The 24,044-nt window shown below is 37.1% G+C and overlaps 5 protein-coding genes across 7 annotated transcripts; 4 read left to right on the plus strand and 1 right to left on the minus strand.

The window, feature by feature from the left end:
- Positions 1 to 210: 210 nt before the first annotated feature.
- LOC103332610 (uncharacterized) lies at positions 211 to 5,362 on the plus strand. Its single transcript, XM_008235357.2, has 9 exons — positions 211 to 501; positions 819 to 2,454; positions 2,552 to 2,778; positions 2,869 to 3,201; positions 3,361 to 3,607; positions 3,718 to 3,846; positions 3,934 to 4,149; positions 4,412 to 4,535; positions 4,873 to 5,362. Exons 2-9 carry the CDS (start codon positions 904 to 906, stop codon positions 5,109 to 5,111), a joined length of 3,066 nt encoding a protein of 1,021 aa, XP_008233579.1. The 5' UTR covers positions 211 to 501; positions 819 to 903; the 3' UTR covers positions 5,112 to 5,362.
- A 2,318-nt stretch (positions 5,363 to 7,680) lies between these two features.
- LOC103332613 (WAT1-related protein At2g39510-like) lies at positions 7,681 to 9,856 on the plus strand. 3 transcript variants are annotated; one of them, XR_016127265.1, is made up of 7 exons: positions 7,681 to 7,828; positions 7,960 to 8,076; positions 8,169 to 8,406; positions 8,653 to 8,814; positions 8,925 to 9,076; positions 9,261 to 9,440; positions 9,553 to 9,856. XR_016127265.1 is itself a non-coding variant. In XM_008235359.2 (6 exons), the coding sequence occupies exons 1-6, from the start codon at positions 7,782 to 7,784 to the stop codon at positions 9,370 to 9,372; spliced, it is 828 nt and encodes a 275-aa protein (XP_008233581.2). In that variant the 5' UTR covers positions 7,681 to 7,781; the 3' UTR covers positions 9,373 to 9,856. The 3 variants fall into 3 exon arrangements, 1 of the variants encoding a protein (XP_008233581.2); XM_008235359.2 differs by having other exon boundaries at positions 9,261 to 9,856; XR_016127266.1 differs by lacking the exon at positions 7,681 to 7,828 and having other exon boundaries at positions 7,849 to 8,076.
- A 991-nt stretch (positions 9,857 to 10,847) lies between these two features.
- Positions 10,848 to 12,687, plus strand: LOC103332611 (WAT1-related protein At2g39510-like). The gene is made up of 7 exons (XM_008235358.2): positions 10,848 to 11,077; positions 11,196 to 11,258; positions 11,341 to 11,457; positions 11,547 to 11,790; positions 11,876 to 12,040; positions 12,117 to 12,265; positions 12,363 to 12,687. The coding sequence occupies exons 1-7, from the start codon at positions 10,884 to 10,886 to the stop codon at positions 12,565 to 12,567; spliced, it is 1,137 nt and encodes a 378-aa protein (XP_008233580.2). The 5' UTR covers positions 10,848 to 10,883; the 3' UTR covers positions 12,568 to 12,687.
- Positions 12,688 to 13,076: 389 nt separating this feature from the next.
- LOC103332614 (N-lysine methyltransferase) lies at positions 13,077 to 18,302 on the minus strand. The gene is made up of 6 exons (XM_008235362.2): positions 18,135 to 18,302; positions 17,734 to 17,952; positions 13,950 to 15,359; positions 13,779 to 13,847; positions 13,478 to 13,676; positions 13,077 to 13,343 (listed from the first exon to the last, which is right to left on the minus strand). Exons 2-6 carry the CDS (start codon positions 17,734 to 17,736, stop codon positions 13,273 to 13,275), a joined length of 1,752 nt encoding a protein of 583 aa, XP_008233584.2. The 5' UTR covers positions 17,737 to 17,952; positions 18,135 to 18,302; the 3' UTR covers positions 13,077 to 13,272.
- Positions 18,303 to 22,471: 4,169 nt separating this feature from the next.
- On the plus strand, positions 22,472 to 23,338 carry LOC103332615 (zinc finger protein ZAT12-like). The gene has a single exon (XM_008235363.3). The coding sequence runs from the start codon at positions 22,580 to 22,582 to the stop codon at positions 23,168 to 23,170; it is 591 nt and encodes a 196-aa protein (XP_008233585.2). The 5' UTR covers positions 22,472 to 22,579; the 3' UTR covers positions 23,171 to 23,338.
- Positions 23,339 to 24,044: the final 706 nt, after the last annotated feature.

Here is a 24,044-nt window from a genome sequence, read left to right on the forward strand (position 1 = left end):
AATTACAAAACTGCCATTGATTTATTAAAACAAGGTCAACCCCAAACCTATCATTAGTGTTAAAAATAGGTATATAACTAAATATCTCTTTTTTCTTTATGAAAGCCTCAAGTACGTGATGAGTTAAATAAAACAAACTGAGAAGTTCCGACCGAAAAAAAGAAAAGAAAAAGGAAACGAAGTGTTGAAGAAGTAGCTTGAAAAAGAAGCAAGCCAGATGAAGAAGGAAAAGATCTTGGGATTGATTTGGGCATACAATTTCCATAAATCAACATGATGTTTGGGCTTGGGCTTTTGGGCCTACTTTACCCGACCCATCCATATTAAAATATTAAAATAATAAGGAAGTAAGATTTTTCGGTTCAGACAATTAACCAAAAAGGAATAAAATGTTGCACTCAGAAAGCTCAGAAAAGTCACCGTCGCTACCCAGCGATTAGGGTTCCCCTATTCTTTTCTTCCTTCTATATCTCTCGTTTTCTCTTCTTCGGTCACTCTCAGGTATTCCCTTATCTCCGTCGATTTCAAGCCTTTATCTTTCGGGTATTTTTATATCTCGTTTCCTGTTGACCGAAACGAAACTTTTGTTTCTCAAAGCATTAGGTTCACGGAACAGTATCTTTTCTCTGTGGATCAAAATTTTCAGAATAGTTCTCATGCATCAGTTTTGTTAAACTTTTTTGGTTTCATTTTGAAAATAATCTCTGTGATCTCATTCAAGTTTGATGCACTCATATTCCAGTGTGTATGTATGAATGTATTAAAAGATATGATAATTGGTATGCTTATTTGATTTGTTTTTGGATTGGTCTGAACAGGGTTTTGATTGATGTTCTGAAGATTTGTGACGTAGAATTTTCTGTTGAATTGGATAAAATTGTGTGATAGATTGGGTTGGTAGCTATGACTTGGTTTAGAGCAGGGTCTAGCGTGGCAAAACTTGCCATTAGGAGAACTCTATCAAACAGTGGATCATATGCAGGTAGGAGGCGGGTCCTTCCGTCGCAAAATCGAGACTTTCACACCACTTTATGTAAATCAAAGGCGCAATCTGCCCCAGTTCCACGCCCTGTACCTCTCTCTAGGCTAACTGATAGTTTCCTGGATGGAACCAGCAGTGTTTATTTGGAGGGGCTTCAGAGGGCTTGGGAAGCCGACCCCAATAGCGTTGATGAGTCATGGGACAATTTCTTTAGGAATTTTGTTGGTCAGGCCTCTACCTCGCCAGGAATTTCAGGCCAAACCATTCAAGAGAGTATGCGCTTGTTGTTGCTTGTGAGGGCATACCAGGTTAATGGTCACATGAAAGCTAAATTGGACCCCTTGGGTCTGGAAGAGAGAGAAATCCCTGATGATTTGGACCCTGCTCTATATGGGTTTACTGAGGCTGATCTTGATAGGGAGTTCTTTTTAGGGGTCTGGAGGATGGCTGGGTTTTTGTCTGAGAACCGTCCTGTCCAGACCCTTAGGTCCATACTGACCCGGCTTGAGCAGGCTTACTGTGGAACTATTGGGTATGAGTATATGCACATTGCCGATCGTAATAGATGTAACTGGTTGAGAGACAAGATTGAGACTCCGACACCAATGCAATACAATAGGCAGCGTCGTGAGGTTATTCTTGATAGGCTTATTTGGAGTACACAATTTGAGAACTTCTTGGCCACTAAGTGGACAGCAGCAAAGAGGTTTGGGCTTGAAGGTGGAGAAACTCTGATTCCAGGCATGAAAGAGATGTTTGATAGGGCAGCAGATCTTGGGGTTGAGAGCATAGTTATTGGAATGTCCCACAGAGGAAGACTGAATGTATTGGGTAATGTGGTTCGGAAGCCTTTGCGTCAGATATTTAGTGAATTCAGTGGTGGTACAAAGCCTGTGGATGAAGTTGGACTATACACAGGGACTGGTGATGTCAAGTATCACTTGGGAACCTCTTATGATCGACCCACTAGAGGCGGGAACAGAATTCATTTATCTTTGCTTGCTAATCCAAGTCACTTGGAAGCTGTAGACCCTGTTGTTGTTGGGAAAACTAGAGCAAAGCAATATTATTCAAGTGATCTGGACAGGACCAAGAATGTGGGTATCTTGATTCATGGAGATGGTAGCTTTGCTGGGCAAGGTGTGGTCTACGAGACTCTGCATCTAAGTGCTCTTCCTAACTACACAACTGGTGGGACTATACACATTGTGGTGAACAACCAAGTTGCCTTCACAACTGATCCAATGTCTGGAAGATCTTCACAGTATTGTACTGATGTTGCCAAAGCATTGAATGCCCCTATTTTCCATGTAAATGCTGATGACATGGAGGCAGTCGTTCATGTCTGTGAGCTTGCAGCTGAATGGCGCCAGACTTTCCATTCTGATGTTGTTGTTGATTTGGTGTGCTATCGTCGATTTGGGCATAATGAGATTGATGAGCCATCTTTCACGCAGCCCAAAATGTACAAGGTTAGACCATCTTTCCTAGTCATTAAAAATCAAGAATTTATTTTTTTATTTTTCTCATGATAAAATGTCAAAATCTCACTTTATTGGGGGTTTACAGGTTATCCGGAATCATCCCTCAGCTCTAACAATCTACCAGAACAAACTTCTAGAATCTGGACAAGTGACCAAAGAAGACATTGAAAGGATACAGAACAAGGTTAATTCAATTCTCAATGAAGAATTCTTGGCTAGCAAGGATTATGTTCCTCAAAGAAGGGACTGGCTTTCATCTCATTGGTCTGGATTTAAGTCACCTGAACAGATTTCCCGGATCCGGAATACTGGGTATAGCACTGTTTTTCTATCAGTTGCACCTGTTCTTCCTAATATTCGATTTGACTTAATTGGATTTTAATGAATTTATATCCTGTACAGGGTAAAACCAGAGATTTTGAAGAGTGTTGGCAAAGCAGTCACATCCCTCCCAGAAACTTTTAAGCCTCACAGAGCAGTAAAGAAGAATTATGAACAACGCGCACAAATGATTGAGACCGGTGAAGGAATTGATTGGGCAGTTGCTGAAGCACTTGCATTTGCTACACTACTAGTAGAAGGTAACCATGTTCGATTGAGCGGTCAGGATGTTGAAAGAGGTACATTTAGTCATCGGCACTCTGTAGTTCATGACCAGGAAACTGGGGAGAGGTATTGCCCTCTTGACCACATTATGGCTAACCAAGATGAGGAAATGTTTACAGTTAGCAACAGGTAATGAGTGATTACTTTTTATAGTGTTCCCTTTCGTAAGGTTGTAGGACTGCCAGACACCGCATTATGACTTATTTGATATTGAATAGTACTTGGCTAAATTGGAGTTTTCGTTTTTAATTTGCCTTGTACAGAAGCTAATTGTGTTTGTATGTACAGCTCACTGTCTGAGTTTGGTGTTCTTGGATTTGAATTGGGTTACTCGATGGAGAGTCCGAATGCATTGGTAATCTGGGAAGCTCAATTTGGTGATTTTTCCAATGGAGCTCAAGTTATATTTGATCAGTTTTTGAGTAGTGGGGAGTCCAAATGGCTTCGTCAAACTGGGCTTGTTGTGCTGCTTCCTCATGGTTATGATGGCCAGGGCCCTGAACATTCTAGTGCACGACTGGAGCGATTTCTTCAGGTATTCTTTTGTCAAATATGGTTAATCCCTCCTCCCCCTTCTTCCCTTTTTCCACTTTAGACAACAGCAGTCTCTGGCATGGTTCCCCATCTTAACTAATTTTATTACAGATGAGTGATGACAATCCTTTTGTCATACCTGAGATGGATCCTACACTTCGGAAGCAAATTCAGGAATGCAATTGGCAGGTTGTTAATGTGACAACTCCTGCCAACTACTTCCATGTTCTGCGTCGTCAGGTGACTTAAAAGCTATTTTGTTTATCAGCATTTTCCAGAATCTTGAAAAATTTATGCAGGTTCTAATGTTCTTGTCTCATTTCTCAGTTGCACAGGGAATTCCGTAAGCCCCTTATTGTGATGGCTCCTAAAAACCTGCTACGGCACAAGGAGTGCAAATCAAATTTATCCGAATTTGATGACGTGCAAGGCCACCCAGGTTTTGACAAGCAGGGGACCAGATTTAAGCGCCTCATCAAGGACCAGAATGACCACTCTGATCTGGAGGAGGGTATTAGACGGCTAGTTCTTTGCTCTGGCAAGGTATTAATATTCCTGGATTTCCTTCATAAATAAAAGCATGTTGTGTGGCTTCTTTGCATTATTTTACCAGTAAAATAATTAATAGGCTTTTATTCAGCGGAACTTGGAGAATGAAAGAATTATGAATGGAACCTGACAGAAATAGATCAATAATACTTTGTTGACTTGTAGAGAATTATGACTTATATCATTTTATCTTACCCAAGGAACAAATAGTTAATTATATTTTCTGCGATGTATTCTTGGTTTTCCCTGCATGCAGCTTTATTATGAGCTTGACGAAGAGCGAAGAAAGGTTGAAGCAAAGGATGTCGCAATTTGTAGAGTGGAACAGCTTTGCCCCTTTCCATATGACCTTATCCAGAGAGAGCTGAAGCGATATCCAAGTATGTACCTTGAACTTGCCATTTAAAAAGCGAATAATATACATTATTTTATCTTTTTATAGGTGTATGTAAATTGGATTCCTGTATTGCATCTCAATACTTTGACCATAGGATAATGCTAGAGGTATAAAGAATTCCAATCATTATTAACTAACTGTGGCGACATATGTAGTGGTGTCATATCAACGTGTGTGCAAGAAATTAGTTTGATACACAAGGCGCCTACTCAGCTGCTACATTAGCATATAAATTAAAACTATACAGTCCTGAGATGATATAGCATTTTCCTATTTTGCTGACATCATGAGGTTGACAATTTCTAATTTTATTCCTTCAGATGCTGAGATAGTTTGGTGCCAGGAAGAGCCAATGAACATGGGTGCATACAGCTATATTGCACCCCGCCTTTGCTCGGCCATGAAGTCCCTGGGCAGAGGAACGATCGAAGACATCAAGTATGTTGGCCGTGCTCCATCAGCTGCCACAGCCACTGGTTTCTATCAGGTTCATGTGAAGGAACAAAACGAGATTGTGCACAAGGCAGTGCAGCCGGAGCCAATTGAGTATCACATCTGAAGCCCGTGCATATTTATCCCAAACCAATGAATGACGTGTTTATAGATACTTACATAATACTACTATCTGAAATTTCCTATCCTGATTTTTTGTTGATACAAATGGTGGTTTTTCACCATGCAAGCCGAGCGGCGTCTCAAAGATTAAGATTTTTTTTTTCTCTCATGTGATGATGCACAAGTGTTTTTGAGAATAATGTCAAGATGCTTTATCATTAAATAACAGAAGGTTGGTTTGGCCATTCCGGATTATTTTTTTGGTTCAATTGTACTGCAATTCCCTGTTATTATGGTTGAAGTATTTGATGAAGCATATGATCATATCAATTCGGCACATGTCTAAATGCGAGGAGAAAAACTTTCCTGCCTGTCCTCCTAACTTTACTTTTTGACTTTGAAATCTGTGCAGCATTTTTATCCCCAGACGCTAGTTGTTGTAGGTATCTGAGGATGAGCAACAATGTGTTGTGTTTTCATCATTTGGGAAAGATGCTGAACTAAAAGGGTTAGAATTTTTGTCAACTCTAAAGCATACTTGTACTTTGCATAGCATGTGCTTAATACAGGCAACCACTAGTGGAGTTGGCAAAGCATTTTAGTATCAATAAAAAACTATATGCACCTCTAAATTTGCTTCAGGAACTAGTTTTGTTCCTTAATTGTGGATTAGATAAAAGGAAGATAGAGATAAACCTCTAAATTAGAGCAAGATTTAATGCTGCATGACATGGGTTTTGATTAATTAAAAAAAAAACCACTTCAAAGTCAATTCAACTTTTTGAGTACAAGTAATTAGGAGAGGGGGCCTGGGGATTTCAAACCTCTATCCATATGAATGGAGGTGGAAGAGATCAATCAACTGAGCAAGTCAATTCAACTTAAACCATGGGCAAGGACACATTGGTTCAAGTCATATATATAATGATGTGGTTAAGAAATGGGTACCCTACAAGCCAAGGTTTTAATCGACATGCACACGGAAAATACAAATGTGGAAGTATGAGATGGATGGCATTTTCAGTTAATTAATTAATTGCCCTAAAATAAAGATAATTAAAATATGTCCCTCTCTCCTTTAACCTAGAGCCACTAATTTCTTGCACTAGATCTAAATTTGGCTTGGCCATGAATGAAATTTCATTTTATAATTCCTACTCAAACTCTCAGTGGCAATTTATCAATGAGAAGCATATAACTGGATTAGTGCACTTCCCCTGGACCTGTAGAATGTGAATCAGAACATATTATTATTATATAAGTTTAAAATGCGTTTTATAATATCTTCTAAATCATTATTTTTCTAAATTATTATCACTATATAAACCTTTTATTTTATAGTCACTGGTTCAAAATTAAAAAATAAAAATTTGTCTGTTAATTGCAAATTTTATCTGATTCGGATAGTCTCTGGCTGTTTTCCATCTGCCCAAATTGATAATGAATGATAGTTTGATTGACATATTGTGCCCAATTTGTTTGTGACCAAAAATATTCTCTAATTAAAGCATATATGCATGCATATGATTATGAGCACATGACCCCTCTCTTACAACTTCTATATTTTCCACCGTGTTTTATAAAATTGTGTTTTAAAATAAAAAAAAAGTATTATAAAACAACTACTAGAAGCAAATAATTGAATAAGATTTTGCTACCATGCATTAATTGATCATAGATCTGCATTGTATATAAAGTCACATTTAGTCTCCCTTTTTTTCATTAATTTTCCCCTAAACTTATTGTAATTTCATAGGGAAAGATCCCATCATTGTAATTTGTAAATAAACAGTCTCCATTTATGGTTGAGTTGATCAAGAGAACCATGCAAATATAAGTACCCAAAACAGAAAATAAATGGTGAAATCAAATCAAATTATGCCATTTTCAGGCATCCTTTATTTTGGGTATTGCTCTCAAAGCCTTTTGAGATATGATGTAGTGAGGTACGTTTAAGCCAACCATTTGGTTGACATGTTTGGGTTAATCACTTGGAACAGTGATTTTATTACTTGTGAGTCAGATATGAATCATGTGATGCATGATATTCGATGAGGAAAAGACTACTGGTTTTGAAGCTTGGTTTGATGAAATGGGCTCACTTCACAGAATGGTATTTTAGCTCACCTTAGTGGAGTCCCCTGGAATATTCAAGATTGAGTGACGTACCCAAAGTTACTGCACCTATAAAGTAAGTGCAGCTTCTTGTTCATTTTCCTCATCACTGATCAAGTAGCTGCTAGTTTTTTCACCATACTGAGAAATTAAGCAAGAGGCAGAGTTTTAGAACAACAGTATGTCTAAGAGCTCTATGGCTCAGATGATCAATCTGGCGAAGCCGTTTGTGGCTGTCACTCTGATGCAATTTGGGTATGCACGAATGTCCATAATTTCAAAGTTTGCTCTCAACTCTCAACCGGGGGATGAGCCAACATGTATTGGTCGTGTACCGGCATGCTGTTGCCACTGTTTTTATAGCTCCTTTTGCCATTGTGTTTGATAGGTACTCTGTCTCTGTCTCTGTCTCTGTCTCTGTCTCTGTCTCTGTCTCTCTCTGTCTCTGTCTCTCTCTGCCTGCTTTTGTGTGTCCTGATTTTTTTTGTATTTGACATGTTGAGCAATGAAGAAACTAATCCACTGAAGTTGATGCTCTCGCAGGAAAGTAAGGCCAAAGATGACCTTCTCTGTTTTCACCAAGATTTTGTTACTTGGCCTATTAGAGTTAAGAACCGTGACCACTAAGCCACATATTTTCCAACTTATAAGCTTGAAAAGACTTGTTAATCATGCTGGTTTCATTTTTAAACATATTGGAATCGTGCTAATCAAGTTATGTCTACTCTCATTATCAGGCCTGTAATCGACCAGAACCTGTTCTATACCGGGATGAAGCTTACAACAGCAACTTTTACATCTGCCATGTGCAATGTTCTTCCTGCCTTTGCATTCATAATGGCTTGGATTTTCAGGTAAATATTCTGTGGTTCACATATTCCGACGGTATATCCCTTCCTTGCATGGTCAAGAAATGTGGAATTAATTAGTTTGACTGGTCTTTTAGGCTTGAGAATATTAATTTTAGAAGCCTGCGTAGCCTGGCAAAGATATTGGGGACCATAGTGACTGTGGGAGGAGCTATGCTTATGACTCTAATTAATGGACCGATGCTGAATCTTCCTTGGACAAGAAGAAACATTCATCAAGAATCTACAAGTGCCACAGATCATCAAGATCCCATAAAGGGTACTCTCCTGATTGGAGCTGGATGTTTCTGTTGGGCTGGTTTCGTCAATCTGCAAGTAAATCCCAAATCTTTTATGTAACTTGAGTAACAAGTAACAACTCACAGTTACATGTGTGGGTATATGTCCTTACCCCATAGCATTTGAACTGCAAGGAAATAGACTAATACACAATTATCACCTACACTGTCATCTTAATGAGGCACAATTGCTGGATTAAAATTGTCTAAACTTTTTTCTATTTTCCTATTTCAAAGAAAATTGATGATTGTACTGATTGAGGTAGAATTACTGCTTCTATAGGCAATTACGCTAAAGTCTTACCCCGCTGAGCTCTCCCTAGCAGCTTGGATATGCTTGATGGGCACGGTTCAAGGCACCGTGGTGGCCCTAGGTTTCGAATGGGATAACCCTGCAGCTTGGTCCATACACTGGGATTCTAAGTTGTTAGCTGCTGTTTACAGTGTAAGCAGACTTCAATTCAACCCCAAGCTTTCTGGTTAACAAGATTTATGCAGGCTATAAATAGATATCCTTTACAAGTGTATTTACAGCATGAATATATTTTGGTGCAGGGAATAATATGTTCAGGTGTCGTGTATTACGTTCAGGGATTGGTAATGAAGGAAAGGGGACCTGTTTTTGTGACTGCTTTTAGTCCTCTAAGCATGATTATTGTTGCTGTTATGAGCTCCTTCATGTTAGCTGAGATAATGTACTTGGGAAGGTTTGCATCAATGTCTCTCTTCTAAATCCAAATTTAGGATCACCTTGGATTTAAGTAGTTTTGTATATAAAGACAAAAAAAATAGATGAAGAGCTTTTACTCAGTGGCAAAATGCAGGAAAGAAATTTGTGTATCGAAAGATTTCTGCGGAAGGGCTAATGAGGCTTTTTTCTTTTTTCTGCAGAGTAATTGGAGCAATGGTCATTGTGATTGGCCTCTATATGGTTCTATGGGGTAAAAGTAAGGATCGGATTCCTTCTGAATCAGAAAAAGATGACGTGGTTCCACCGGTTTAACGAAAACTACATTCATGGAGAGGACAGTGACATCAGATAAAAGATTTTTTGGCCACTGATGTTACTAAGTAAGAAGCTGATATGTACAATATAATAACTGCTTCGAATTTGAATTTTCAATTCGCAATGAATTCCATGCAAGCCAAAATTTATACAAGTTAAGCTGTTATGTTGTTGCAGATCATTAAAAGATTCTGGCGAATTATGAGTAGTGGACCAGTCACTTAAAAAAAGAAGAGGAAATTTCTACTTTGAAAATCTCATAAGTGAAATCATAGTTTTAATATGGAACAGAGTGGTTGCTACTTGCTCCCTCCTTCTGCAGAAAGGTGTTTTGAATTGGGCATGGATGCTCTTCTTGGCACAATCTTTGTGTTGCATGGTTTGAGTTTTAATGTCATGAATTTTATGCAGTACTTATATCACAAATCCAAATAATTGAATGCTTGAATCCAGTTAGGTCCATGTAAAGCTGGCATCTTGACACCAATATTACTGATTGATCAGTTAAATCAATTTGCTCAATTTGCAATTACTTCTTTGTGAAATGATGCTTGTTTCCATACTGAAGTAAATTATAATGGCACTAATATGAATGCAATTGGGAATGATAGTGGTTACTTATTGCTTAACTAGAAGTGATGAACCACTCAATGCCAAATTGGTATTTGCTTGCACTCTCCAACAAGCAAAGCACATAATCTATTAGTTGGCAAAATTTTGAGAGGCTAGTCCAACCCCATAGGGATTAAGGATTAAATCTACGTATCATCACCTCGAACGTCCACTAAATCTACACATGTTTGTTATTTACAAGTTAATAACTTTATCAAAGTGTATTAGTCTTGGTTCAAATCAAAGTGGTCTGGGATGATCAGAATAAGAGTAGATCATGAGTAGTTAATCACATTACTAATCCTTTTGCTTGTGTTCATTAAAAACTTTTTATAGGAGGCTTAGTTGAAACCTGTCATTGTCTGTGGGGGGGTAACAGGGTCGTTTTCATAGGGACTCATTTTCCAACAACCTGCCTCTAATTAGTCTAATCATGTAATAATTCAGTTTTTTATCTGCTACAAATATATTCTTGCACAACTCTTTCATTGTTTGTGATATTAATACGTTTGAATAAACCCAACTAAAGCCCTCTTTTGTTTTTTTTTTCTTTTCCGCATTGCCATAAATTGCTCACTGCATTAACTTTTCTCAGTCACCAACAACGTTTTTGATTGATGAAAGTGTGGCAAGTCCTACCAGACTACCACTTTTCATGTTATGCAGAAAATGGGGTTTTTACTTTTTATTAAGAAATCATTTTTCGATTCACTGCATCTGTTTGAGTACTTGAATTTGAATAGAAAGAAAAAATTGTTTAGAAGGTATGAGAAAGAAGCAAGGGGTGGTTGGAACTCTATAAAATGAAAGTGTTTTAGCCTCTACAACTTATATGCTCATAAGATTTTTTCACGGCTTCATTAGAGAGGAAAAACATATTTAGAACAAAGTTTATTATGGAGTCATTAGCTAACCTGATCCGCCCGGCAAAGCTGATTTTAGCTGTAGCTCTCTTGCAGGGTGCCTATGCAGGCCAGGCCATAATTGTTAGGATGGCTATGAACCAGGGGATGAGCCATTACATATTCTTAGTCTACCGAATGGCCTTTGCCACTGTTCTTATTGCTCCATTTGCTCTTATCTTGGATAGGTTTGTTCTCTTGATGTATGTGCAGGGAAATTTTCTCTTTTCAAACAGTCTAGCAAGTTTTAAAAAAAGATTAAGGAACTATCATAACTAATTACTAATTGTTAAGACTGATCACCAGGAAATTGAGGCCGAAGATGACATCCTCCATCCTTGTCAAGACAATGCTGCTCAGCCTTTTCGAGTAAGAATCTGAACCGTTAAGTTTAATTAAACTACTCTTTATGATCTTAATTGAACCCCATTTTCATTATTTATCTATACAGCCCTGTGCTTGACCAGAACCTATACTATATGGCAACGTCCTACTCTACAGCTACTTTCACATCTGCCATGTTCAATATTCTTCCTGCAATTGCATTTTTTATGGCCTGGATCTTTAGGTACAACTCCTTAGCCACTAAAACACAGAAAAAAACACACTGGTAAGGCAAATAAAGTTTATAACTTTGTTGTGGTGAGGGATTTGCAGGCTTGAGACAGTAAACATTAGGAAACTGCATAGCCAGGCAAAGGTTCTTGGGACTATAATCACAGTTGGAGGAGCTATAATATTGACACTAGCCAAAGGGGCTGCACTAAATTTGCCATGGACAAAGGGCAAAAATCAACATCATCATCAAATGCAAAGTGATTCAAACCACAAAGACATCACAAAGAGTGCTCTATTGAGTGCAGCAGCTTGCATCTGCTGGTCTAGTTTCATCATTTTGCAAGTAAGAAACTCTCAAATGTTAGATGACATGCCTCTGTGTTACTGCATCAGTAAAAAGTATAATATGATGGTGAATTCTAATGCAGGCATTTACACTAAGATCATATCCTTGTAAGCTCTCCCTGGCAACTCTTACATGTTTTTGGGGTCTGGTGGAAGGAGCAATCCTGGCCCTTGTAGTAGAATGGAGGAACAGTAATGCAGACTGGTCCATACACTTGGACATAAGACTTTTAGCAGCTTTTTATGGGGTAAGAAATTTCTACTTCAGATAAAGAATGGTAAATATATACTCACAGTCAGAGTCTCAGATGTTTTTTCATGCAGGGGATACTCTCTGGGGTTGCTTATTACATTATCGGAATGGTAAATAAAGAAAAGGGACCTGTTTTCTTTTCTGCTTTTAACCCATTAGGCACAGTAATTATTGCAATTCTGGGTTCCCTTGTTTTAGATGAGCACACGTACCTTGGGAGGTATGCTTTGATTTCTCTCACCTATGCCCAACATGCCTATGCATAATAGTTACAGCAGTAAAAATGGACTGACCCAATACCACTACATGGTTTGCAGTCTTATTGGATCCATTGTCATCGTTGTTGGTGTATATCTGGTTCTGTGGGGCAAGACCAAAGACGAGGCTCCATCTCAATTATCAAAAACTCAGAGCCAACCAAACGATGAGCCTATAACTACAAGTCAACAACAAATGATGCCAGAGGGAGGCCTGGATATAGAACCTGGAGGTGAACCAAAAACAAACATAATTGACAGCTAAAAGTTTCAGTTCATTCGAGAAAACTATGGAATTATGGGAGATCATTATAAATTTTTCACAAGGTTGATGTAAAAATATTTATGTTCTTTTTAAGTTCTCAACGAAAGGTGCACCATTATTCTTTAAGTTGTGAATTGTGAATTTGGACAAGAAATCTCATCTCATCCAACGAAGTGGAGGCCGACATTTTATCTAATCAATGGTAAAACAATAGTTGGTGGCCTCCCAAGAGAGGCTGCATCATTGATCAGCAGCCTGCAAATAATGCTTGTTCGCAAATTTGAGCTCACAATGGACTTATCTACATATGAGCAGGGATAAATCCCCAACCATTCATGACATTCATGTCAAAGACGATGCCCCTCGAGTTCTAAAAGCGCCCAAATTGGTGTGTCACACTGGACATTTACCAGATGATCTGTAAGCCGATTCGACCATTCGGTTATACTATCCAGTCTTGATAACTATGGATATTTGGTTCAGGGTGAATAATAAACATGCATACAAAATTTTGTAAACTGTCCAACATCCAAAAATAATTAACTTTCAATATGAACTATTTCACATAGCCAAAATACCTGTAAACATCCACCAGCTCCAATATTCAAATTTGCAGTCTATAATTTAGTAATTTACTATAAGCTTTTGTATGGTGCTATGCAATCCCATCTACCCCCCAAAAAGTTAATGAGGAAGATTCTCGCATCAAGACTGTATAGCAACTTCGTCTTTTCCATAGATACGCTGAAGTTCACGGGTGGCGGCTTGATATGATGCTGAAGAAAGTCAAAAAGAGGGAACTATATGAGAGCAATTTTCACAACATCAATAAATATAAATGGTAAGGATATCACATTTCAAGTTTGTGTTAAAGAGGTCACTCCAAAAATCATCTAAAATTCTGCATCACCTTTCCAGATCCGGAAATTCTTCTGATTAATAGGAGACCCTGTCACAGTTTGAATGGCATCAAACAGCATCTCCTGAGGAGTGTTCTTCAGCTCTTGAACTACTGCATAGATGGTCTTTCCATTCTCAAAGTAGATGTGATTATTGGGATGCTTGGTCTTAGCACCAGCATGGCGTTCAAACTCATAAGCATTGAGAGACTGCATGATACAATCCAATTTGCCAGCTAAGTTATATATCTCAAATAAAAAAATTCATTACATCTTACTTCAAAGCAGCTGAATCAAACAAGAGATCATTACCTTTGAGTGATTGCAGTCATCACAGGAACACAGATACCCGGTCCCTTTTATGATACCTTTGAGGTTTTTCTGCAGAAGATAACATATACAAGTCAGAACAAGGAAAACTAATACAGAAAATTGAATCACCTGTCAACAAAATCAGAAAGATCAACAGATAGATAAGCTTACCTCCCGTGACCAGGAAACATACTTCACCGGAACCCCATCAAACATACCAGTGGACAATAAACTTTTGACATTTGAAGGGAAGTTGTTTGGAGGAGCTTTCCTAGCAGTCTTTGGCTCCTTAATATTGGAAACGGTATCAGTTTTAGAATCAAGTTTGAGAGCGTCATCTACATTTGGATCCATGTTTGACTGAACCGGGTCCTTCAGACCAGATTCTTCTGATTGCTCAGCTGTGTTTTGATTGTTCATCAACAAATCATAGCTGCTGATGATCCCGCCAGAAGGATTTGTGTCAGTTTCATGATGGAAACTTCCAAAAGATATGGTGGTGCTCTCATTCTTATTGTAATTGTGACTCATAGATACATTGCTTTCTCCTTTATGATAGGGAGGACCTATTGGCACAACATTCGAATCAGCCTTGTCATAGTTCGGGCCCATTGACATCATATTATCAGTCTGCTTATCATAGGTGGGAGCCATTGAGATGAAATTCTCATTTGCTTTACCATATGTTGCACCCATAGAAATAAAATTCTCATGTCCTTTGTGGTACGAGTTACCTAATGATATGAAACTGCTATCTCCCTTTTCATATGATTGACCCATTGATATAAAATTGCCATCCTCCTTGTCAAAAGGCTGACCCATTGATAAGATACTATTATCTCCCTTGTTATAATTATGAGCCATTGATATGAAATTGCTATTGGCTTTACTGAAGGTATGACCCATTGAAATGAAATTATCATCTGCCTTGTTAAAGGAAGGTCCTATTGAGATTGCACTCTCTTCGCCAGTATTATAAGCCGAACCCAACGATATGGTGTTGTCATCACTCTTATTATAGGTGTTACCCATTGACATTGTATTACTGTCTCCCTTACAGTAGGAGTGCCCCATAGATGCAGACACAACATCATCAGAGTCCCTAACTTCATTGACTTTAACTTTTCTGATTCCACCAAAATTGAGACATGATGAGGGATCTTCGATGGTGTGAGACATTGACAAACCCACTGATGGATCATTTCCATATTGATCCTCGAAACCCTTTCTTCCCAAATTCATATTTTCACTTCCAACAGATTGAATGTTCCTGTCACCTAGGTTGACTGTCCGTACTGGCTCAGATCCGAAAAGGCGATCAGTGAATTGTCCTGGAACTGACTGAAACCCTGAAGTGTTATCCCAAGGGGAAATAGCCAAATGTGGAACTCCTGAAACAGGCCTGCCATTAACAGCCTCCATTGCTTGCTTCTTGTTGTTGAAGAATTCCATCCCATTGGAATCCATAAACCACCGGTTACCACGCTTTGATTCTATTCTGGAAGAATTATCATAACCCATCTCTCCATCAGTTAGACAGCTAGCATCTCTCGGAATCCAAAAACTTTTGGGTTGGAACGACTGCAAAAACATAAATACTTTTTAGATTACAAGATGGAATGTTAAAATAAGAACAGTAGCCTAGAAAGAGGAAATGAGACGCAAAACACAGACATCTTCATTAAAATAATACAAATTTATAAATAAACCCAATCCTAGACATGTATTTATAAAAAAACCCAAACACTATTTAAACATAGAAACACACCCAAAATCAACCCCAAAGTCAACAATTGTATATTTTTTGGGTGTGTTTATAAATGGGTTTTGAGTGTGTGTAATAATAGGTTTTGGGTGTTGGGTTTTTTTATAATTTCAGCTCCCATTTTGGGTGTTTTAGTGAAACTCCAAACAGAGGAGAAATTTAAACGCAAGCGTGAGGATAAGCAGATCACTAGTACAGCACGACTTAAGATTGAACTTGAAGGGCGATCAAAAGAAACCGTAAATGATTCATAGTTTCCAAGAAAATAGGCACACACGATGCAGAAAGAGCTTATCTTTAAATAGTTTTGGGCACCAGAGATAATATCCTAGACAAACAAATGAATATATCATTTCAAATATCAAGGGACTTCGCAAAATGGAATACTATAAAAAGTTCATTCCGTTTAGAAGAAATTGGCAACATTTGTTGCCAACACCTAGATCTTTGCCATAACAATGAAATTATTAATAAAGTTCCTTTGAAATCTGTCCAAATCAGTTATGCCCTGAAGCATTAAATCTTTCCATGCATAATGCAAAAATGACTTGGAGAGAAATCATTTTTTTATGGAATGGAAAGAAAAAATTGCCTTAACAGTTTTCAACGTCAGAGTACAAGTTCCTAATATGCATGGTTTTTCAAACTACATTTGTACAATAATTATATTGCAAGAACAAAAAGCAATGACACAAAAAACAATAGGCTGAATTTGGCAAAAAGCAGAGCAAGTTGTTGATAATTGTAGAGACTAGAGACTATTCTAAGGAAATTATTAGGCATTTATTCGCCTCATGGACCACCTTTAAATCACATCACTCCTCATTAGATCACGTTTTCCATCACCAACTTAAAGATCCAAAGCTTCCTGAGCTCGTAGGATCAAATACATCTAACCATGACTGTTTCTTCCCCAAGTTGCCAAGTAAGCTAATTTGTTAAGAAAAATGTACATGACCACCAAAATGTATAAATGTGCTTTGTCAATGATTAATATTTATTTCCAGCTCTGCTTAACGAGGAAATGAAACATTCCTATTAAAAAATTATGGGATGAAACATCAATAAATGCACAAATCCTATGTTAGCTCCTAAATTTTGGATGAAAAATAAAAGGTACTAGAATCTTAAAGTGAACAGAAACGATCTAGCTCATTTCATGCTTGATGTTGATGCCACACTCTTTTCAATCTAGGTTATACAAGTTATTCTACAATGCAAAGTTGCAACAATTCTTAACTGATCACCGCAACTTGATGAAACCCCACTCAGGTTCACCACAATGCTACAGTAATTAAGTGCTCTACTTTACTTATACACGTAGATTCTTTCAATAATATCTGTTCAAAGATTTGACATCTTAGCTAACAGCTATGAGAGCCTTGTGCTATTCCGACTGAGTAATAACCATTAACATATTCTAGGAAGAAAATAGATGCTCTTAGATAACAGATGTCTAGTTCTTTTTTCTCCCTCAAATGTGAATGTTGAGGTGTGGATATAACCACTAAGCATCTGGCAAAGGGAAAATTGTAAGACAAACATGCTCATGCATGATATGTTACTCCCCCAAAAAAAATATATATATATATATACACACATAGGCATTCCTCTTTATCACTGCGAAATTTAGGTCGTTACCTCCCACTAACATTCCCACTTTACCTTCACATGAGACTCCATTATGATACTTAAAATTGATTTATATGGATGCAAATTAGTAATTACTAAGGCAATAAAGAAATTAATAGATCATCATCAATCTCATCACCAGAAGTCAAGCATGTATACCAGATGCCATAAATCTATAGTAAATAAAAAAAGATAACAGAATAAACACTTGACTTTCCATTTGACATATAGTCAAATACAATCCTCTTTTTTTTTCTTTTTTTCTTTTTCATTTAAGAGAACATTCATATTCGAAAACAATTAAAACAAGATTAGGTTCCACTATAAGATTCATCTTCTCAAAGAACCAACACACACAGAAGCACCCATTTCCAAACAACAACAAAATCTTCGACGGACAATGTATAGAAAATAGTAACAACCCCACAAAGAAAAACAAGCATTGATCAAAAGTCAGATACCTCTCAGGTGCAACAACATGAAAAACCCCAAAAAATAAAGCCAAGATGTCAATATGACACTTACAATAAAAAGCTTCAATCAGAGTTTTGAGTGTACCATTTTTAACACAGGCTCACTGAATCACCTCAGCATTAACTCAATCAACTCGCTCCCACACTGTCAACCTCAGCTTCTCCCACACTCCAATCTCGAACCGTTACTCTCTGTCAAACCCAAAGCACCTTATACGACGCCGCTTCGTCAATAAAATTCACTGATGAAACCAAAAAGCAATCCATGCAAGTCCAAACTCCAAGCTCAGAGCCTCTGCTTATACTGCAGAAACAAAACCCAGAAAAATTAAACTTCGATCGCAGCAAGTAGGCACAGAACGATACGGATAAAGAAAAATACACAAAGCTCAAAACGATCAAATTGAATTTTCAATAACCTATACATACACATATAGATACATAATTATACATAAGCACGATAAACAGAGCAATGGGGGCAAAAACCTAGAAATTGAGAAGAATGAGAGAGTGTTCGAAAAGAGTGCCTTTGCCGGAACCTTCGCCGGTGGGATTTTCCCGTGCCGGAACACAGAAATTTCCTTCTTGTTGTTTTTATTTTTTTATATGTTTTTGGAGAAAAAAGAGAGAGAAGGACTGGTATGAATATGATGAGTAAGATATGAAACTGAGCTTGGGTCTTTTAAACTATGGCAATAGATTGAGTAGGGAGCTCTGTACTGTTACTTTATGAACCCTGTTATCCTAACCGTACACGTGGGCATCTTTAGCTCATTGTGGATTAGGTGGCTTTAGAGGACAATCATGACCGTTGACAGCTTGCAATGTTTGGAAGCTTCGGAGATGGGAATGTGGTGGATCGCAGCTTAACTGCACGAGTAGAATAGCATACGTGTCGTGTTTCCATAGGCTCTCCCACATGTGCCTATACGGATTCCAACTTGCAAAGATTGATCGGGTGCATCGGTTTTACCGTGTGCCGCAAACGAGAGCAAATTCATTGGTCAGCTGCCGGTATTTCCACTACACCCTTATTTATAATGTTAGTTTGACTACTCCATTTAATATGTGCTAGGTGTTTGATTTCAACACCCAATTCATTTCATATTGGTAAATAAATTTTATATTTAATTTGTTAAGTTAAGGGATATTGAATTTGATAACTCGATTCCAGTTTTTTTTTTTAAATATTTATATAAATTATTTTTTTGCCAAAAATATTTTTATAAATTGACAAGTAATGTAATGTTATGTTACTTAAATAAGTAAATTTACTTAAATGTTTTAAACTTAAAAAAAATATTAAACTTACTCTTTCACATGCCACTTAAAAAGAATACATATAAAATTAAGTTTAATTTGTATTTGATTTGTTAAGCTAACAGATTCTCTCATAATCATATCAAAATCCGATCCATTGACATGTCTAGATATGAAATTAATTGCGTGCCTAGAGGACGGTTCTATTTGAATTTATTAGTAACATAATTTTTTTGGGAAAAAAAATGTTAAGGTATGTTATTAAATATATATTTGCTAAGCTGAGCCTAACCAATTCCTCACACTCTTTTCATAGAAGGATTTTAACAAATTTAGGAGGGAGAAATGTTCGATAACAATCGTTGTATCAAACTAACTAATATCAAAACAAAAAACACACATATATATAGCAGAGTTATTGGCTTAAGGAATGATTAAGTAAATTTCTTAAAACAAAAAATTTGTGATCAATTAAATGTGATCGTTTAATTTTATTTTAAGCCCATTGTATTTAACAGCCCAATAAGAAGAAAGTGTTCGACCCAGAAGCAAAAATCTGGTTTGGTTCATTCTAACAGATGCTGTCTTTTTCCTTCTTCTTCAGTCGGGCCCTTTTTTTGTATTGCTTTCTCATTTTTTCCACCCGTACACAAATAATGTGTGGATGTTCATGATTCATCCCCTTCTTTGGTATTTAAGTTCCCTTTGAATTTCAACATACTCATTGATTTTTACTGATTTATTCTAATTGAATTTGAGCAATCAACACGTCAATCATTCTCACGTGTATGAATAATTATCGGTTACTAAATAAACTAAATACATTATTACGCGCCACACCTCACCAATTTGAGAATGGTTTTCCAGTTATTTTGCTTATATTCAGCCCTAGTGCAAATAGAACTTTTGTTAACGCGATCAATGGTTTTGGATAAGATTTGAATGTGACTAAGACTACAAAATCAACTTAACATGGATTAATTATAATTTTTATGCTGGTTTTTCATGGCTAGTAGGATTTCCAACAAGGCAAGGGAATAAGAACCAAACAATCAACCACACGTTAAGAAATTTCTCTTGCAATGACAACTAGGAGAAAGATTCCAACCGAATACTGCCGAAGCATAATTACTTCGAAAATCTATATGACTGTCACAATGGGATTAAGAATATAGACTTTGATTTTCAAAAGCAAAAAAGATTCGTATGAAAAGCATTAATGTTTTTCATCAAACAAAAACTCTTGTACTAGCAGACGTAGTTGATCAAAACAGTAAGTTCGTTTCCTTGCACTCAAGTATAATTCCCGTATAGGATAGTCTACTATCGTTTGTGTTAAAATGTGCTTAGAGCATCTCCAATAGCCTCATCAAAAGCTTTAGAATTCTAAAATAGGTGAGCCACATCAAAAAAACTCTCTCCATCAGTCTCTTCAAGCAGTCATCAAAGTTGCAACCTCTTTCTCTCTCTTTAGAACTGGTAAGTTGACTTTGACTCTTCAAACATTTAATTTTACTTTAGAAAAACAAAACCTATCTTGAAAATGTTAAAAACATGCATTTTTATTTTTCATATAATAAATACACAGACAATTTTCACATTTTTTCATATTTTTAATTCTTTTCCATGATATTGCGTTAAATTAAAGAATTTGTTGACACAAAAATTATTCAAGTAGCAAATAAGACTTTTCAAACTATCACGTAAAAACTTCAATTTGAAAAAATTTATTTGCTATTGCCGTTGGAGATGGGTGCTGATGCACAGGAAGTCATTAGTTAGTGATTGTTATGTGTTTGGTCGGTACGTAATTAATATAGTTGAAGTCTGAGGATGGTAAGATACATATTTGGTAGTTGACTGGGCTCCGGCGGTTTATATAAATTATTTTATATTTATTGGTTGAAATATAAAAAACACCTTTTGTTGATATCATGGCATTTTCACGGAAGGAAGAAAAAGTGTCTGCAAATTGCAAAGCCCCATTTCTTGGACTAACCCTTAGCTGAAAGGTCATCGTTTCTGAAGTTTCACAGAAAATTTCCAACCACCCCAAATGAGTGAGTCACGCAGAGAAGAGATAAACTTTAAATACAAATTTATAAATAAACCCAATCCTAGACATGTATTTATAAAAAAACCCAAGACTATTTAAACATAGAAACACACCCAAAATCAACCCCAAAGTCAACTTTTTGGGTGTGTTTATAAATGGGTTTTGAGTGTGTGTAATGATGGGTTTTGAGTGTGTTTATATATTTAAATAGTTTTTTTATAATTTCAACCCACATTTTGAGTGTTTTAGTGAAACTCCCAACTTTAAATTCTGCTGCAACTTGATCATCTTTGACAGCTCTGCACTTAGCTTAGTCAGTCAGACTCATGGGTTTGCCTTTCGGTTTACACAATCACTTACCAGTACTTGAGTAAGCATCCAAATCCTAATCCATTTGTGTTGTATATATGTAGCCCACGTCAGCAGATGATGACATTGGCCTGTTTTGGCACATTTGCCCCCTGATTGTAAGACACGTCAAAGAGAACACCCTCTATACGCCAACGTTTGCACAGTCCTAGCTAAAATACTATTTCATAGACATCTCTTTTTCTTAAAGAAGAAAGAGAAGAAAAGACACCTCTTCCTTGCCTAACATTCTAGGATAAACTTTGAATACGACTCACGAGTACTTGCATGCGAAACTGCACATGTGAAGTGTGTTCAATGCACGTAATTAAATAAGATACATTGTATTTGTTGTGTTATGTCGTGGTGTGTGAATGAGGGTTTCGAACTTGAGACATTTTTTGCTATTGGGAAGAAAAGTACCAATAAACTAAGAAGTAGTTGATCATTATGCCGTGGTGAAACATTCAAACATGTATATCTCCTATACGTGAGACATTTCCAAAGAGAAAGATTGGTGCAATGGCGGCAATGAATTATTATAACCCCACACGCTAGACATAGATGGTAATGACTTGTACAAGGGGAAACTTTCTCAGAATTAGGGTGTTGTGTTAGACATTTTAGTCGTTTTGTTTAATCCTAATTGGCATTAATTTCCCAGTACTTATCATTTCAAATTATTTCCGTGGATTAATCTTCTGCTGACTCTATGACATCCTGGATGTTTCGTCTTTCATACTACCAAAACATTACACCAAAAAAAAAAAAACCAGACAAATAGTAAGAAAATGTGAGAATCTTCTAGAAAGCTAGAAGATATGAAGGACTCAGCTCAGGTCGTCGTCACTGCAGACTGTTTCTTGCACTTCTTGCTATTAGTATATAAGCTGAGCCATGTAGTCATGCTGACGTGGTCAATTACGTACCTGGTTTCTATATGCCGCTAAAGCTCCTTTCACACCAAACAACCAATTAACGAATTCCCTGTTACACACTACTCTCTCTCTCTCTCTCTCTCTCTCTTGTTCTTGTTATTTTAATTTCTTATCCAACTAGAAATTAGCAAAGTCTTTGTTGTCACATATTCTCAATTGTCAACCACATATATGAAAAGTCTAATATCTCAGTGGCCAACTTTCCCCTATAAATACCAATCCCCCAAAACCCCAAATGTTCCATTCCTTTGTTCGTTTTTAACATTCCATCCCAAATACATCAAGTCTTTAATTAGCACTTAATTAATCTCTTGTGTTCTTGCTTGCACATGACCATGAAGAGGAACATCACAGAAATGAGAGAGCTTGACCCCAGCCTAACCATGGCCAACTGCTTGATGCTACTCTCCCGTGGCAGCCACGACCACCACCATTACGACACCTTCTCCGCCTCCCCCACCCGGGTTTTCGAGTGCAAGACGTGCAACCGCCAGTTCCCTTCCTTCCAGGCCCTCGGAGGCCACAGGGCCAGCCACAAGAAGCCGAGACTAATGGGGTCAGGAGATGGAAATAGTAGCAACGGCTCAGATCAGAGCCAGTCACAAGGATCACCACCAAAACCTAAAACCCACGAGTGCAACATATGCGGGCTGGAATTCGCTATAGGGCAGGCCTTGGGGGGTCACATGAGGAGGCACAGATCAGCCTTGAGCAATAATAACAATAATAATAATATTAGTCAGTATTCTGATTCTAACTCTCTGAGCCTGAGCCCTCAGCCTGCGCCAATGTTTCAAGTTTTGAAGAAGACGAATAGCGGTAGGAGGGTTATGTGTTTGGATCTCAACTTGACGCCATTAGAGAATGACTTGAAGATTCTTCAGATAGGGAAAGCAGCTCCACTTGTTGGGTTTTCCTAAATATATCTCTACGTTTTTGATCCATTTGTATTTCTTGTAATTAATCACATAGGGGTTGCTGATGAGCTTATTACCGATTCTTCTTTTTGGTTACAAGGTGTATCCAGTATTCTTTGTTCATTATATAATTTATACACCATATATGATTATATAGTTTCTTTGTTTAAATTTATTTTCTTTAATATAAGAGTTTGTTGAAGAACAAAAAGGGAAGAAAAAAACAAGAGAAATATTTGAGTAATTATGAAAAAATCATTAAGGTATCTACTGGAGACCAACAAAATAGATGAGTAAGGTATTTCAAGAAAAAAACTATAATTGAATGATCAAATGGTTTCGGATTCAAGTGTAATTTTAAATTTTTTTTTAATAGAAATTATATTTGAGAGAATATCTAATGATTTAGATCATTGAAAGGGTATACTTCAACTGAAGCTCTCTATATACATATATCGATTTTTAAGTTTTTATTTTTAAAAGAAGCATATAGTCACTTAACGTGTATCTTCTACTAGTAGCTAGCATCACTACTTGAAAGAGAAGCAAGAAATTGTGGGTTCAAAAGTCAAAAGCAATGGTGCCGTTTGTTTCAAGACATAGAAACGAAATCTTATCTTAGGGTTGCTTTCGTGCAAGTCATTTTTGGTTACTTCCTGATATTTTCTACACTCATTTTCAACATTAATTTGCTTAACTTGTTTAGGGAAAAGAAGAAATGGAAGAGTATGTTGAGGTAGTTGAAATTCTATGGATGTGTTTTATCGAACACTAGCCGTTGTTAAGTCCTACAGATTTTCCAAGAATAATTGGAAACGAGTTGTTGAATTTAAAACCAAACAATTAAAGATGGAAAACGTGTATCACTCTTAGGTCC

Source organism: Prunus mume, linkage group LG5, assembly GCF_029339155.1.
Source record: "Prunus mume cultivar Tortuosa linkage group LG5, ASM2933915v1, whole genome shotgun sequence".
NCBI lineage: Eukaryota > Viridiplantae > Streptophyta > Magnoliopsida > Rosales > Rosaceae > Prunus > Prunus mume.